Here is a 17,713-nt window from a genome sequence, read left to right as displayed (position 1 = left end):
CTCCTGAATAGCTAGGAGTGCAGGCCTGAGCCACTGCTGCTCAACCTTCTTCTCCCTTTATTGTTGACTGTCCCAGGGCTCAGTCCTGGCCCTCTTCTCTTTTTCTTTGTCTGTTCTTTCTCCACGCATCCTCCCTTCAGGCCTCATGGCTTGGGATGTCATCTGTGCCCACCTGCCACCCAGATTCTTATCTCTAGTCCAGACCTCTCCCTTCAATTATAGCCATATACACCCAGCTGGCTACTGAAAAATCTCCACTTAGGTGCCCAATAGGCAACTCTGTATGGTGCTTTTTCCTCAGAAATAGTCTTTTCCGGGGCTGGGAATATGGCCTAGTGCAAGAGTGCTTGCCTCCCATACATGAAGCCCTAGGTTCAATTCCCCAGCACCACATATATAGAAAAGGCCAGAAGTGCTGTGGCTCAAGTGGCAGAGTGCTAGCCTTGAGCAAAAAGAAGCCAGGGACAGTGCTCAGGCCCTGAGTCCAAGGCCCAGGACTGGCAAAAAAAAAAAAAAAAAATAGTCTCCCATTCAAAACGGAAGTTCTCTTCTCAGAGTCATCCTTAAAAACCTAGTCCCCCTCCCACACAAATCTAGCCACAGGTCCTGACTGCATACTTCACAGAGTACATTACCACTGCTACTCTATACTACCACCACCCCCACTCCACTGCTCTCTAGACACAGTAGGTTTGTTAGATGCAGAAGAGATTTTAAAGTACATTCCCATTTCAAAAGCAATTGGAAGGGAGCAAACGAATTGAAATCGCTTAAACTTCAACAGGGCGATATTACTATAAAATACTAGGACTGGGGGCTGGGAATATGGCCTAGTGGTAAAGTGCTTGCGTCGTATACATGAAGCCCTGGGTTCGATTGCTCAGCACCACATATATAGAAAAAAGCTGGAAGTGGCGCTGTGGCTCCAGAGGTAGAGTGCTAGCCTTGAGCAAAAAGAAGCCAGGGGCAGTGCTCAGGCCCTGAGTCTACGCCCCAGGACTGGCAAAAAAAAAAAAAAAAAAAAATACTAGGACTGGGTTGGGAATATGGCTTAGCGGTAGAGTGCTTTTACCTTGCATACATGAAGCCCTGTCTTTGATTCCTCAGCAACACATGAACAAACAAAAAAAGCCAGAAGTGGTGCTGTGGCTCAAGTGGTAGAGTGCTAGCCTCAAGCAAAAAGAAGCCAGGGACAGTGCTCAGGCCCTGAGTCCAAGCCCCCCAGGACTGGCAAAGAAAAAAAAATACTAGGACAAAGCTCCTAGCTTTATCTACCTTTCAAAACACATAGAGGCAGGTGTCAGTGGCTCACACCTGTAATTTCAGCTACTCAAGAGGCACACAGTTCAAAGCCAGCATTGGCAGGATAGTCTGTGAGACTCTTGCCTCCAATTAACCACCAGAAAATCAGAAGTGGTACTGTGGCTGTAGAGGACTAGCCTTGAGCAAAAGAGCTCAGAGATAGTTGGACACTAGAGGCTCACACCTGCAATCCTAGCTTCTTAGGAGGCTGAGATCTGAGGATTGCAGTTCAAAGCCAGCAAGCCAGCATAGGCAGAGAAGTCCCCATGAGACTCTTATCTCCAATTAACCACTCAAAAGCTGGAAGTGGAGCTATGGCTCAAGTGATAGAGCGCTAGTCTTGAGCACAAAAAGGCTCAGGAACAACACCTAGGCCCTGAGTTCAAGCCCCAGGACCAGCACCAAAAACACAGACAGCAACAAACAAAAAGGCATGATGGGGCACATCTCTTATTCCAGCTACTCAGGAGGCAAAAACAGAAGGATCATGTTTCAAGGCCAAAACCCTTTCTCAAAAACAAGTTAGGAGCTGGGCACCATGGCTCATGCCTGTAATCCCAGCTACTCAGAAAGCCGTAATCTAAGGGATCTGAGGATCTTGGTTTGGAGGTAGACGCAGCAGGCAAATCTCTGAGACGCTATCTCCAATTAACCATCAAAAAGCCAGCTGTGGAGACATGGCTTAAGTGGTAGAGCAACAGCCTTGAAGGAAAAAGCCTAACAAGAACACAAGACCTTGAGTTCAAGCCCTAATATCAGTATGAAAGCACACACAGTTGCACAAACAGTCCCACATGCACGCACGCACTTACCCACACAGGATGGGAGCCAGGTGCCTGTGGCTCATCCCTGTAATTGTAACTATTTCAGAAAGCTGACATGGAGGAGTGCAGTTTGAAGCCAATCCAAGCAAGTTCATGAGACACTTATCTCCAGTTCACTACCAAAAAGTTAGAAATGGATGGAGCTGTAGTTCAAGTGGTAGAGCACTTGCCTTGAGAGGGGGGGGGGGGGGGGGAAACAACTCTCAGGGACAGCATCCAGACCTCAAGTTCAAGCCCCAAGACCAGCAAGAAAAAAAGAGAGGGAGGGAGATGGGAAGGAGAGAGGAAGGAAGGAAAGGAAGGACCAAGAAAGGAGAGAAGGGAAAGAGAAAGAAAGAGAGAGAGAAAGAAAGAAAGAAAGAAAGAAAGAAAGAAAGAAAGAAAGAAAGAGAAAGAAAGAAAGAAAGAAAGAAAGAAAGAAAGAAAGAAAGAAAGAAAGAGAAAGAAAGAAGAAAACAAAGGAAGGGAAGGGGAAGGAGGAGAAGGGAAGGGAGGGAGAGAGGAAGGGAGGGAGAGAGGCAGGAAGGATAGCTGAGAAGGTTAAGCCAGGCTGATGCATAACTGTGACCCTGGGAAAACTGAGCCAGGAGGATGGAAAGTTTGAGATCAACTTGGGCTATTATAGTGAGACCCTGTCTCAAAACTTAAGGCCTGCAAAGCTACTGAGGACCCCTTGAAATGAACAGACATGGGGGGTGGGGGGTGTTAAACCCATTCACTTGGGAATCCGGAGACAGCCACGCTAATTAGTGTGGGCTATGCCTAGCACTGCATGGTTAACACGGGTTCCTGTAGTGTCTGTAAACAATGTCAGAAGCAAAGTGCACGAAGCAAAAAAGCTTCCTAAGGTGAGCGCCTCCCTATTACCACTTCAGGACTTAACCAATCTCCCAACTCCGCCTCCCGCCCCCCCCCCCCCGTTTGTAGAGGAGGACATTTTTTTCCTGTGTGCTACAGGGGGGGAGAATTTTATTGGAAAGGAAGACTCCAGGGATAAAACCAGCAACCTGCTGATTTGTATTCATATTCATAAGTACCATAGCAGTGTTTTCTTTTCTTTTGGGGGCTGATACTGGCTGATACTTAGGCCCTCGTGTGCTCTCTTCCCCTCCACCCAAGGCTGGGACTCTCCCACTGGAGGAACACCTACCACTTCCAGCTTTTTGCTGGTGGATTGGAGATTAAGAGCCTCACGGATCTGTCTGCCCCAGGGATCTTCCTCCAATCTCAGCCTCCACTGTAGTTACCGGCGTGAGCCACTCGGGCCAGCTATAGAGGTTTTCAAAGCATTAAAGCACTGCCACGTAACTTACTTGGAAACAGATCCACAAGTAATGGACAAACCGGGCGCAAGCTTGTCATCCTAGCAAACCAGCAGGCTGAGATCCGAGGATCCCGGTTCGAAGCCAGCCCAGGCAGTGAAATCCTTGAGACTCTTAGTTCCAATTAACCACCCAAAAAGTCGCAAGTGGAGCTGTGGCTCAAATGGTAGGGCACTGGCCTTGAGCACACACACGGACACACGCGCGCGCACACGCACGCAATGGACAGAAGCGTACTGGGATTGGAGACAGCAAATTTTTAATGGTAAAAGGTTTAAGGGGCAAAAACCTACGTGTTAAACCGTTCCTTCCACTTTTCCGTTCGGGACTGGCCCCACCGCGACCCGGCAGGCGGCAGGGCGGTGCCAGCGCGCGCTGCTGCGCCCGGGGACCCCGCCCGGAGCGCGGGCGGAGACGGCCTCCCGCCGACCCCCGACGCCTCCCAGCCCCCGGCCGTGGGCGCTGCATGGCGCCCGCCGGGCAGCTCTCGCGGAGTGCGAGGAAGGAAGCTGGGCGGGCGGGAAGGGGCGGCCGGTAGCCGCCGGGATGCGGCGGGAAAGGGGGGCGGGGAGGAGGGGGTGCCGGGGGAGGCGGGCGCGAGGTTGGAGGCGCGGGAGGACCGAGGGGCGGGAAATTGGCTGGTGGGGGGGGGTAGCCTGGAAAGTGGGGGCGGGGCTGCAGGGAGGAGGGGGAGGGGTGGAATTGACGGTGGAGGGGCGGGGCGTCTCGAGAGAAGGGGCGGGGCCGCCCGCAGCGCCCCGGGCAGGCGCTGGCCAATGTGCGCCGCGGGAGAGCTACGCCGCGGGGGGCACGGAGGGAGCGCGGCTTCGGGTTTCCGAGACTCCCACCCGCACGCTCGCACGCACGCAGGCACGCACACCCCCCAGACCCCCCACGACCCCGGCGGGGGCGCGCGCGCGCGCGATGGGCGCACTTTGGCGGCGAGCGCGAGTGGAGGATGACGGGAAAGAGGTAAAATGGCCACCGGCAGCGGCATGGAGGAGGACAGGAAGCGCAGCCGTCCTCAGCTCCTGCCCCTCACGCGCCCGGCGGCCCGGAGCGAGGACGCCGAGGGCACCCGCGAAAAGATGGGCTGGGCCCAGGTGGTAAAGAACCTAGCGGAGAAGAAGGGCGACTTCCGCGAGGCGCGGCGGCGGGAGGAGGACTGTGGCGGCGGCGTGGGCAGCGGCCTCGGCGTCCCGGCCGGCCTGGCGGCGGCGGGCCTCAACGACTTTCCCCCGGCCGGCCGCGGGGACCTGAAAGGCCGCCGGAGAGACCCGGCCGGCGAGGCGGCGGACGCGCGCCAGAAGAAGGCCGCGGCTGAGGTGGGCCGCCGGAAGAAGGCGGAGGCCGGGGCGGCCGCAGCCATGGCCGGGGTGTCGGAGGACGCGGCCGAGCGGCCGCTCCTGGAGGAAGGGGCGGCGGGCCCCGGCAAGGGCCGCTTCCTCGTGCGCATCTGCTTCCAGGGCGACGAGAGCGCCTGCCCGACGCGGGACTTCGTGGTGGGCGCGCTCATCCTGCGCTCCATCGGCATGGAGCCCGATGACATCTACGCCGTCATCCAGATCCCCGGCAGCCGCGAGTTCGACGTGAGCTTCCGCTCCGCCGAGAAGCTGGCCCTGTTCCTCCGCGTGTACGAGGAGAAGCGCGAGCTGGAGGACTGCTGGGACAACTTCGTGGTGCTCGGGCGGAGCAAGTCCAGCTTGAAGACGCTCTTCATCCTCTTCCGGAACGAGACCGTGGACGTGGAGGACATCGTGACCTGGCTCAAGCGCCACTGCGACGTGCTGGCCGTGCCCGTGAAAGTGACGGACAGGTTTGGGATCTGGACCGGGGAGTACAAGTGCGAGATCGAGTTGCGCCAGGGGGAGGGAGGCGTGTGCCACCTGCCGGGGGCCTTCTTCCTGGGGGCCGAGAGGGGCTACAGCTGGTACAAGGGGCAGCCCAAGACGTGCTTCAAGTGTGGTTCCCGGACCCACATGAGCGGCACCTGCACCCAGGACAAGTGTTTCAGGTGCGGGGAGGAAGGCCACCTGAGCCCGTACTGCCGGAAGGGCATAGTGTGCAACCTCTGTGGCAAGCGAGGACACGCTTTTGCCCAGTGTCCCAAAGCGGTTCACAACTCTGTGGCAGGTCAGCTCACAGGCTTGGCCGGGCACTGAACACCCCCAACCCCCTCGCCGCCTGCCTCTCAGCCAGGGTGAACACACAGCCAGCGTTACCCCTCTTAAGTGCCAAAAGTTTTTTGAAAAGCATTTTTTTAACGGTTTTGGAAGAGAGATCTTTTGAAAATTTAACCACAGAGACATTTTTGTCTCTTGCCTTCTTCGACCAAGTTTACTCCATTTCAGCCCTTTCTGAATTGGTGAGCCTCGCCCGCCAGTAAGGGACTGTCCAGCACTGTAGTGAGCAGATGATGTTGCCCCTCCCCTTTTTTTAAAACTTTTTAAAATTTTTTTCGTTTTTATATTTGGGGGTTTTGTACTGTTTGGGGTTTGTTTTTCTTGTACTTTCCCCCCACCCCGCCCTACCTCACCTTTCCCTTAAGTCGTTTCCTTCCCAGGTTTCACCCTGTAGGGCTGCCTGGTTCATTTCTGCCCCAGTGCCAGCCAGGTGCAGGGGCTTAGCACGTGGTAGGCACTCTGTCAGTGTTAGTTGAATTGAAAACATTGTTGGTGTGGCTTCTGTCAAAGAGTGTCTACCTTTCTGCAGCTCTTCCCCATCCCCTTTTAATTTGCTGCTTCCAATCTACGTGGTCTGAAAATTTGTGAAACCGGTGTTGTTCGAAGTGTATATATAATCTGAATCAATAAGCTCTGAGTTGGTGGCTAAGGGCCTCTCTTATGGTCTAAAAGTGCACGGACCCGGACAGCTCTGATGACTTAAGCCATTTTTCATAGAATTATGGAATCTAGAATTGTTCCTGCTGGAAAAGCCCTTTGAAAGGCGGTTTACCCCAGTCCCTTTGTCTTTTCCCCCAGTTCCTTGGTTTTTCCAGCAGATGAAGCTGATGTAGAGAGATTAAATCACTGGGTCAAAGTCGCACATCCCATCTGGTGCCAGAGCTAGCCCATGGTAGAGTTCCTTGACCCGAACCCGGTGCTCGGTGCTCATCACACTACCTCTCACACTTCACAACAAGTTCCTCAACACTTGCCAGCCCAGGTCTGATTGCTCCACCGTGTGCTCACAGAGCAGAACTGAGAAACCACCTGCAAAGGAACAGAAAAGTTTGGCAGGAGCTTCTAAATACTGGGGAAGCTAAGGACCAAGCAACTGACTCCACTGTTCCCGGAAATACCGTGTGCCAGGTCCTTTAGAGGCTATCCTCTTTTCCGTTCACTGCCACCAGTGAACATGGAAGTGCCCCTGAGCTAGAGAAAGTAACAAAGGTTCACTAACATCCCACCTGAACCTGGACAGCTCAGAACCCTGGCGGAGCACCGCTACTTCCTGCACAACCTCCACTACTTCCTGCACAACCTCCACTCCCGGGAGGAGGGTGCTTCACCCAAAATCAGGAGTGAACTGTACTTAGGAAATGGGCCAAGCGAGAGACCTGGGTCAGCTCCATTACCAAGTTAAAGTAGAAAAGACAGTACACTGCTTTTCTTCTAGTTTTTCTGTATGTTTTTGCTATTTTCCCTGTGGCTTAGAATGTAAAATCACTTGTTTAAAAAAAGTTTTGTTCTGAATAAATATTTATCTTTTGTATTGCAAATGCAGTGCCTTTTCTTTGAAAGTGTTAAATGCACTGTTATCCAGTGCTTAGTTCCTAGCCAGTCCCTACAATCCATTTGTTTGCCCTGCAAATAACCTTTCCCACCCTGCAGGCAGCACTTAACACCTGCTGTGCTGTGTGCTAGGCTCTGGAGGAGTTGTTACCTATACTGCATTACAATCACTTAGCTCACCCTTAAGAGTACTTTGTTCTCTCCCACTAGTTGGCCTGGAAATCCATGATTCTGCCTCAGCTCCCTGGATGCTGAGATTGCAGGCATGTACCACCACTCACAATAAGCTAAGTTTGGCCCAGTGTTCTGCAGACCCCGAGAACCCTCTGGTCCTGAGTTTTATAAGTTTCCAACAAAGGCCAGGCACTGGCTATGGTGGCAGCAAGCCTAAGCTGAGTTCCAACCCTAGTATGACTTTAAAAAAAAATCTGGGTGATTTAAGACTTACTTCCACAGCTAAATTAGAGTTGCCTTTCAGAGTCAGTTTAGTCCTTCCAGCGTCCCAAAGTACCAAACCTAAGCCTCCTGGGTTCCTCCCATCTTTCCCCATCCTCCAACAGATTCCCTCCCTCTGCTAGGGCTGGAGGCCAGCAGCCTGCTGGGAGAAAGCCTGCTTTCACTGTTCCCTACCCCCTTCCTCCTAGTGGGCAACTTGCCAAGACACTTGGTGGAAGAAACCTTCCCTCTCCTGCTCCTCCCCCACTCAGGGAGCAGCAAAGGAAAAAAATGTTTCCCTGCCCATCCCCCCACAGGGGCCCCCTGCTTGGCTGTCAGAGGACAGAGCCCAGGGCAGAGCAAATCACACCTCCCCCAGTTTCCTCTGAATATGCAGCCCCCAAGTTACATACAACTCCTAACTGTGGATGGACTCTTCCGAGAATGTGCAGAGGTCTTCGCAGACTGGCTGATTAATTCTTAAGCTACAAATCTGCAGGCTGTGGGAGCCAGGCCCATGCTAAGTACTTTGCTTATCTACCATGAACAAGAGTGCACTTGTAGTGGGAGATGGGTAAGAAAGCAGGCGATTCTGCAGAAAACACCAGTATACAATGCCTGAAGCAAAGCTTTCCCTAGAGAAGCTGTGGGCAAGAAACACACATGAGGAAGATCCAGGGGAAGACAGAGCACACTGCGTTCTGGCTCTCCAGGGTCACAGATATGATTAGAGGAGTGGCCAGAAAGGTATGATACAGAGCTCATCAGCCATATATAAGAATGATGCCCAGGCAGTTTGCTTATGCCTGTAATGCTAGCAACTTAAGCTGAGTTCTGAGGATTGATCTACCAGCTGGGGTACTCTTAATGTCCAATTAACCACAAAAAGCAAAAAATGGAGCTGTAGCTCAAATGGTAGCCCAGACAGAGACAGCACTCAGGCTGAGTTCAAGCTCCAGGAACAGCAAAAAAAGAAAAACTAAAAAAGAATGGTTACTCTCCAGGCAGGCCTTTCTACACTTTTTATTGTTGTTGGCTGTGGGCTTGAACTCAAGGTCTGGGCACAGTCCCTGAACTCTTTTTCTCAAGACTAGTGTTTTACCACTTTGAGCCAGAGTTCCATTTCCAATGGAGATAATCTCACAGACTTTCCTGCCAGGCTGGCTTTGAACCATGATCCTTAGATCTCAGCCTCCTGAGTAGCTAGGATTACAGGCATGAGCCATCAGCACCATGTTCCACTCCCATTTTTTTAACACCTTTGGTAATTACCCAATCCTATGTAGGTATTTTTGTGTTTTGTTTTGTTTTTTGCCAGTCCTAGGGCTTGAACTGAGGGCCAGGACACTGTCCCTAAGCTTCTTTTGCTCAGGGCTAGCATTCTACCACTTGAGCCACAGCACCACTTCCAACTTTTTATGTAGTGCTGGGGAATTGAACCCAGGGCTTCATGAATGCTAGGCAAGCACTCTACCTCTAAGCTACATTCCCAGCCTAGGCTAGCTGGTTTTAAGACAAAAAGTTTACTAGATTCCATCTCATCAGAAAAATCTGGGCATGGTGGTACATGCCAATCAACCCATCTGCCTCAAGAAGTGTAAATAGCATCATGGCCCAGGCTTCCCATCACAAAAATGTCAAAAATAAAGGGAAAGGGGTTGGTGGCATAGCATGGTGGTAAAGCACTGTGCTAGCGAGCATGAGACCCTGAGTACAAACTCCAGTACCACAAAAAGTGTACATATACATTCCTAGTGAATAGAAGAGTCAAGTCCCCGGGACTCCTAATTCTACTCATGCAAATAGCTAACCATGGAGTATGAGAAGCAGCAAAAGAAAAATATAGAGCAGGGCATGGTGGCTCAAACTTAAGGCCCCAGACAACTTGTAAGGCAGAGGTTGGACCATTGTCACTTAGAAGCCAGGTGAGCAGTTATTGTGACTGCCTCAACAAAATTCACCTCCACCGTGGTGGGTCATGTCTGTAATCCTAGCTATTGAGGGGGCTGAGATCTGAGGATCCAGGCTCAAAGTCAACCCAGACACCAAAGTCTGTATGACTCTTCAATTAGGGAGATAAAGTAAAAAAATAAAAAATGGAGCTGTGGCTTAAGTGGTAGGGTGCTCAGTGACAGTGCCCAGGCCCTGAGCTCAACTCATATGGCTGTAATTTTTTTTTTAAGGGCTGGGAATATGGTCTAGTGGCAAGAGTGCTTGCCTCATATAATGAAGCCCTGGGTTCAATTCCCCAGCACCACATATATAGAAAATGCCAGAAGTGGTGCTGTGGCTCAAGTTGGCAGAGTGCTATTAGCCTTGAGCAAAAAGAAGCCAGTGACAGTGCTCTGGCCCTGAGTTCAAGCCCCAGAACAGGCAAAAAAGAAAAAAAGCCAGGCACTGGTGACTCATGCCTAGCTACTCAGGAGGCTGAGATCTGAGAATCATGGTTCAAAGCCAGTCCAGGCATGAAAGCTATGAGACTCTTATCTCAAATTAACCACCAAAAAACCAAAAGTGGCGCTGTGGCTCAAAGTGGTAGAGCACTAGCCTTGAGCAAAAAAGAGCACAGGGACTACTGCCCAGATTCTGAGTTCGAGCCCCACAACCAACAACAACAATAAAATTCAAGAGTTAAAGCCATGGCAGCACGTAAATGACACAGCCAGCTTGATTTGAAGCCAAGGAGCCAGCTTGATTTGAAGCCAAGGAGGAAGTTTTGTTTTATTTATATGCAGGTCCTGGGGCTTGAACCCATGATGCCCCCGAGCTTTTTATTTTTTACTTTTTTTGCTCAAAACTAGCACTCTAGGCCTGGGAATATGGCCTAGTGGTAGAGTGCTTGCCTCATATACATCTAGCCCTGGGTTTGATTCCTCAGCACCACATATATAGAAAACAGCCAAAAGTGGCGTTGTGGCTCAAGAGGTAGAGAGCTAGCCTTGAGCAAAGAGAAGCCAGGGACAGTGCTCAGGACCTGAGTCCAAGGCCCAGGACTGGCAAAAATAAAATTAAATAAAAACTAGCACTCTGTCCACTTGAGTCACAGCTCCACTTCCAACTTTTTTGTGGTTAATTGGCGATAAGAGTCTCAACAGACTTTCCTGCCTGGGCTGCCTTTGAACCTCATTCCTCAGATCTCAGATCTCAGCCTGGGTATCTAGAATTACAGGCATTGAGCCACTGGGCGCCTAAAAAAGGAGTTTTATTGTAGACAAGTCTCCTAAGTAATACTGGAGAGACAAAAGGAACCACTGGCCTTCATGCCCTTATTGCAGTGCCTGTGCAGCCCCCCCCCCCAAGCCCCTACATCCAAGGCTGTCATTGATCTTGGGGTTAATTGGGGTTCTAGCCCCAAAGGACAGGCCCTGGGTCTCACGTCGTCCTCACCTCCTCTTTCCTCCCTCCCTCCTTGCCTCCCTTCTCCGTTTATTTCTCACATGAAGTCCTGACTCCCACGAGGTGCTCGGCTTTGTGCTCCAGTGTTACCAGTGGGGAGGTTAAGGGAAGATGGAATTACATTTTTCTCGCCCCTCCCAGGCCTTTCGGTTTGGCGGACTTTTTCTTTTTTAGGGTGAGCCCGCGACCCAGCTCGTGGAACCCACTGCACACGTAGCCAGGATGTATTGATTGAGTCCGGGGAAGGCCCTGCTCCCTTAGTTCCCAGCCCCCAATCCTCTCCCACCGGCTCTCAAATCCAGGCCGCCCTGCCCCCTCTGGAAGGAGGAGTTGGGGCGAGCGCGGAACTCGGAGCGGCTCTTTCAAGCTTCGGTTGCCATGGAAACCGACTTCGCTGCCCTCGGCTCTCCATCACACCATCCCCCAGCGGCACAACCAATGGGCTTCCAAGCTCCATCTCGGCTAACCAATCGACAGGTCTCCAGGCTTGGAGCCCCGCCCTCAGCCCAGGGACTCCACCAATGAGCTTCGATGCTACGCTCCATTTACCTTCAATGTAGGATCAGGAGTCAATTTTTTTTTTCTTTTTTCTTCTTTTTCTTCAGGAATTCTCCAAATTAGAAGGAACTAGCAGCAACGCCTCTGTTACTTTCAGTCTGTGTAATCTTGGTTGGCTTATATAAGAAGAGCAAATGCTGGGCGCCTGGGGGCTCACACCTGTAAACCTAACTTCTCAGGAAGCTGAGATCCTAGAATCTCAGATCAGAGCCAGCCAAGGCAGGAGTCTCAGACTCTTTCTTAGATTAACCACCCAAAAACAAACAAACAACGTGGCGCTGTGGCTCAAGTGATAACCCAATTTCCTTGAGCGAAAAAACTCAAGAACAGTGCCCAGGCCCTGAGTTCAAGTCCCAGGAAGAGCACACCAAAAAAAAAAAACAAAAAACAACAAAACCTTATGTTATCTGAAGAACAAACTTTTTAGAACTGGTTTTAGATGTCAAAAACTTGCAAATACAAAGTTCTTGTATACCTCACCCACCCTGTTTCCAGTATTATTAACATCATCATGCTTTATTATGGTACATTCACTGCCATTAATAGAACAGTAATGTTAATTTCATATCATCCAGTATCTGGCATGCATTTAGTTGTCTTCTTACGCTCCTTTTGGCTGTGGCAGTTCCTCAGACATCAGGTCTTTCCAAGGTAAAGTGACTCCTTTCACCCCTGTACTCTTTGGAAGGAAATCACTACACTGAACCCACATTTAATGGGAAGTTAAACTCCTTCACTTCCTTAAGCGGAGCTACATAATTACTTAGAATTTTTATGCACTGAAGATTTCTCTTCTTTTATTCCATCATTTACACCAGTATGGACACGTGGATAATTATTACATTTTCTAAGTTATTATGAAACACTACTTAATTTTATCAATTGCTCAGATTGTTTTAGCTTTGGCCTTTGGGAACTTTCAGTTGGCTCCTGTTGCCACCCCCTCCCCATCTTTGTGTAGTAGGGTTTTTCTCATTATTATCAAGCACTTCCTTATTTTCTAGCACTGTAAAGTGGTCGAGGTATAGCTTTTGTATTTCCTGCCCCAGTGCCAGAGCCAGACATTTCTCATATCTGATTCCTTGTTTTGAGAAAGAGGAGACCAAGTTTTGAGCACTAAGCGTATTCATTGCTACTAGTGTCACAGTTGCTTAGGAGTCAGAGCCTTTAAGAAAAAAACAGATCTGAGTGTATAAACTATATCTGCATTTCCATATCTAACCATCTGTATCTACATCAAACATGAATCCATGTTTGTTTATGTTTTGGTCCATCATGGAGCTTGAAATAAGGCCTGGGTGCTGTCCCTGAGCACATCTTCCTCAAGGCTAGTGCTCAACCACTTTTTTTTCCCTAGGGGCTCGAACTCAGGGCCTAGGTGCTGTCCCTGAGCTCTTTTGCTGAAGGCTAGAACTCTACCACTTTGAGCCATAGTTCCACTTCCAGTTCTGGGGTGGTTAATTGAAGATAAGAGTCTCACAGACTTTCCTGCTCCAGCTGGCTTTGAAATATGATCCTTACTGGGGCTGGGAATATGGCCTAGTGGTAAAGTGTTCACCTCGTATACATGAAGCACTAGGTTTGATTCCCCAGCACCACATACATAGAAAATGGCCAGAAGTGGCGCTGTGGCTCAAGTGGCAGAGTGCTAGCCTTGAGCAAAAGAAGCCAGGGACAGTGCTCAGGCCCTGAGTCCAAGGCCCAGGACTGGCAAAAAAAAAAAAGAAATATGATCCTTAGATCTCAGCCTTCTGAGTAGCTGAGATTACAGGCATGAGCTACCCCACCCTGCTCCCCACCCCGTTCCCCCCACCCACCTTAAAAAAAAATTTTTTTAAGAGAAAAAGAGTTCAAGGCCATCCTGTGCTACATACTCAGTAATAATACTGCCACCAAAAAGTTGGGGCTGGGGATGTAGTTCAGTGATAGAGCACTGGCCTAGCATGAGCAAAGGCCTGGGTTTGATCTCTAGCACCTGAAAAAGAAAAAAGGGGAAAAAAATGATGTTATCTATCCATCTATCTATAAATATCCAAAGTGCAGCCGAAAAAATGACTTGATACTTTATACTTTTAATACTAAATCTATGAACTCCAATACTGAGCACTTCTATCGTGTGTGTGTGCGCGCATGCGCGTGCGCCTTTTCTGGAGCTTGAACTGAGGGCCTGTCCTTGAGCTTCATTTCCTCAATGCTAGTGCTCTACCACTTGAGCCACAACACCACTTCTAGCTTTTTCTGAGTAGTCTATTGGAGGTAAGAGTCTCATCGACTTTCCTGCCCAGGTTGACTTTGAACCACAATCCTCAGATCTCAGCCTCCTGAGTAGCTAGGATTACAGGTGTGAGCCACCAGTGCCTAGCAAATGCTGAACACATTTGAAGTGCTCCTCAGCCACGTATAATGGCTGGGATATGGCTCAGTGGTAAAGCACTTGCCTAGCACGTATATTGCCAGGGATTCCATCCTCAGAAGCATGAACCACACAACAAACTGCCTGTGTTTTCATTCTGAACATTGCTGAGTAGCACACTGCTCACAGATGGGTTATGGAGCTTAGACACAAATGGGGTGTAACTAGAACATTCTGGCCCATACCTGAACAGGCTTCTTCCTTCACTGAATCGATTAAGAGCTACTGTGCCAAGTGCTCGCGATTCAGTGGTGAGGACAGAAACCAGGTTAAAATCCTCCTTCTGAGCCACACAACTGAAAGGTATTACAGAAGCTGCAGAGTGCTGGCAGTACTGTACCAAGTAGGGTGTGTGGGCCACAGAGAGGTATGGTGTCAGCAGAGAACTTAGACACTCATAAAACAGACCAAAGTCACTCCCCATGCTTATTATTACCACTATGTGACAATTCTATACCAGTTCAGTGATAAAAAGTATCCTCCCCAACAATCAAGCTGTTGGCCTGGTTTGACTTTCAATACTGTCTTTGTAAAGGGTAAATCAGCACTTCAATTGTTTATACACCAAGACACATTTGACTGACAAGGATCTTGATATCAAGTACACACAGATTGTTTTCCTGGGGCTTGAACTCAAGGTCTGGGCACCGGTCACTCTCTTTTGCTCATGGTTAGCACTCTACCACTGAAACCACGGCTCCTCTCCCCACTTCTGGCTTTTTAACGGATAACTGGAGATGAGTATCTCAGACTTTCTTGGCTTGGGGTGGGTTTGAACCCTCATCCTTAGATCTCATTCTCCTGAGTAACTAGGATTACAGGCATGAGCCTGATGCCTGGCTTCCAGTTTCATTTTCTGCAGTGACAGCTGCCCAAGGTCAACCACAGTCTGACCACAGATTATTAAATGGAAAATTCCAGAAACAAACAATTCATAAGCTTGAAATTGTGTGCCGCTGTGAGTAGTGTCATGAACTCCCCAGCTGTCCTGCTCTGCCTGGGACGTGTCACCCTCCGTCCCCTGCATCCACATCGTGTCCACCGCTTACCTGTCTGTCCCTTGTCAGCAATCTTCCTGATCACATCCACTGCCCTGGCCCTACAGTGCTCATGCTTAAGGAACTCTTTATTTTACTTAAAAAATAGCCCCAAAGCACAAAAGTTAGGTTGCTGGTAACTGCCAAAGAAAAGCCATCAAGGGCTTCCTTTAAAAGAAAAGCTGAACGTTTTCAACTTAATAAGAAAATTATGCTCATCACTGGTGGCTCATGCCTGTGAGCCTAGCTACTCAGAAGGCTGAGGTCTGAGAATGGCAGTTCAAAGCCAGTCAGGGCAGAAAAGTCCTTATCTGCAGCTAACCACCAGAAAACCAGAAATGAAGCTGTGGCTCAAAGTGATAGACACTGTCCTAGAACAAAAGAGCTCAAGGACAGCGCAGCGCCCAGGACCCGAGTTCAAGCCCCACAGCTAACAACAAAAAATAAAATAAAGTAAGATTATAGGCTAGGAGTTTGGCCTAGTGGTAGAGTGCTTGCCTAGCATGCATGAAACCCTGGGTTCAATTCCTTGGAACCATAAATACAGAAAAAGCCAGAAGTGGCACTGTGGCTCAAGTGGTAGAGTGCTAGCCTTGAGCAAAAAGAGCTCAAGGATGGTGCCCAGGCCCTGAGTTCAAGCCCCACGACCAAAAAAAGGGGGAAAAAAAAAGATTATACCTGAGCTTGCTTTGATCTAGAATAAGAATGAGTTCTCTATACATGAAATTGTAGAGAAAAAAAATCCAATGCTAGTTTTGCTGTGGCATCTCCAACTGCAAAGTAACAGTGCTTATTTAAGATGGACAAGGTATTAAATCAGCGTGTGCATATAGCAAGGGGGAACTGGTAAACGCAGGGCTAGTTTCAGGCACGACACTGGGATATACACCTTCAAATGTACCTCCATGGATAACGAATGACTGTATCTATTACTCTATATTACTTTAAGCTTACAGGGCCTAACAGAGCTCAGGTTTCTGTGGATCAAGAACCTAGGAAGAGATTAATTGGGTGGTTCTGGTTAAGGTTCTGGGCAACACTTCTGGCCAATCTTTCCCTCTCCAAATTCTCTCCCTCCCACCCCGCCTCTCTCTGCTGTCATGAGGGGTTGAAACTCAGGGCCTGGGCACTCACTGTCCTTGAGCTTTTTTTGCTCAAAGCTAACACTCTACCACTTTGAACCCTAGCTCCACTTCCAGTTTTCTAGTGGTTAATTGGAGATAAGAGTCTCATGGACTTTTCTGCCTGGGCTGGCTTTAAATCACAATCCTCAGATCTCAGCCTCCTGATTAGCTAAGATTACAGGCATGAACCACTGGTGCCCAGCTAAAATTTTCTACTTTCAAGCAGCGCACAGCAACGTACCCCTGTGGTCTCAGCCTCTCACAGGGCTACTACTGTCAACATGATGCCCAGGGTTGTATTCATGTGAAGGTTTGACTTGGGCTGGAGAATCTCCTTCCATGATGGCAGACAAGTGAGGCTGGTGGCAGGAGACCTCAGTCCCTGTCCACATGGGAGTGTTCTTACAACATGGCTTCTCCCAGGACAGATACACGAAGGAGCAAACTATGAAGCCTTTGTGTCTGTTAGGGTTTGAATATGAAATGTCCTCCACAGCCTTGATCTCTAGCTGGTGGTGCTACGTGGGGTAGGGCTGGTGAGTGACTCGCGGGGGGGGGGGGGTGCTCTTAGGGTCTTGACCTTGCACTGGGTGCACAGGCCTATTCCTCCCATCTCTTGTCTTGGCTTCTCAGCCACCAGGAGGTGAACTGCTTTCCTGCCTGCACAACTGCTTTCTTCCCTGCCATGACACTCAGCCTGGCCTCAGACATGCAGCAACAGAGCCGGCCCACTGCCAACTGAGAGCCAAAATAAATCCTTCCTCCTTTAAATGGTTTCTCTCAGGCATGTGTCACCACCAGGCAGAGCTAGACAGTGTTTGAACCTTGGTTGTCACATATCATCTTTCGTGCTACATTTTATTAGTTAGAAGCAAGTGACTAACTACAGCTTGCACTTGAGTGGGAGGAGAGGAGTTAGGAATATCAAGCAATTTATGGGCATATTTTTGAAACATAACTTCTGGCCCATCTTTCCCCCTCCAAATTTCCCATCTCCAACTAGGCCATAAGTGACTCTATAGTCTCAGCACTCAGAAGTGGAACAAAGAGGTCACTTAAGCCTGGGAGTTCGAGACCAGACAGGCAACACTGTGAGATACACACACACACACCAGCCCAGTACTTGTGGCTCATGCCTGTAATCCTAGTTACTCAAGAGGTTGAGGTTTGAGGATTACAGTTTGAAGCTAGTTAGTCAGGTGAGGCTCTTATTATCTCCAGTTAACTGGTGGTGAGCTAGGCTAGCTCAGCTTTTTAGCTTAAGGCTGGCTCTCCCACTTGAACCACACTTCTACTTCGGGCTTGTTGTTGTTAATTGGAAACAAGAACCTCTCAGACGTTGGGCTTTTCATCACAGCTGGCTTCAAACTTTGATTCTCCATTCTCAGCCTTCTGAGGATTATAAACATGAACCACCACCATTGGCTACCAGTTGCCCCCATTCAGCATAAATGTCTCTTGAATAAAATGGGGTGGGGGGGGCGCAGAGGGAGCAATGACATCCCTCAGTGAACTCACCCTACCTTCCCATCTGTCTCCTTACTATGTCCTGACAGTTGCATGGGGAA

At 49.6% G+C, this 17,713-nt stretch overlaps 1 protein-coding gene across 1 annotated transcript; it reads left to right on the top strand.

The window, feature by feature from the left end:
• Positions 1–4,167: 4,167 nt before the first annotated feature.
• Zcchc3 (zinc finger CCHC-type containing 3) lies at positions 4,168–7,483 on the top strand. The gene has a single exon (XM_048348955.1). The coding sequence runs from the start codon at positions 4,426–4,428 to the stop codon at positions 5,608–5,610; it is 1,185 nt and encodes a 394-aa protein (XP_048204912.1). The 5' UTR covers positions 4,168–4,425; the 3' UTR covers positions 5,611–7,483.
• The last annotated feature ends 10,230 nt before the right edge of the window (positions 7,484–17,713 follow it).

This window comes from Perognathus longimembris, chromosome 6, assembly GCF_023159225.1.
Source record: "Perognathus longimembris pacificus isolate PPM17 chromosome 6, ASM2315922v1, whole genome shotgun sequence".
Lineage (NCBI taxonomy): Eukaryota > Metazoa > Chordata > Mammalia > Rodentia > Heteromyidae > Perognathus > Perognathus longimembris.
This window is presented reverse-complemented; position numbering and strand designations above follow the sequence as displayed.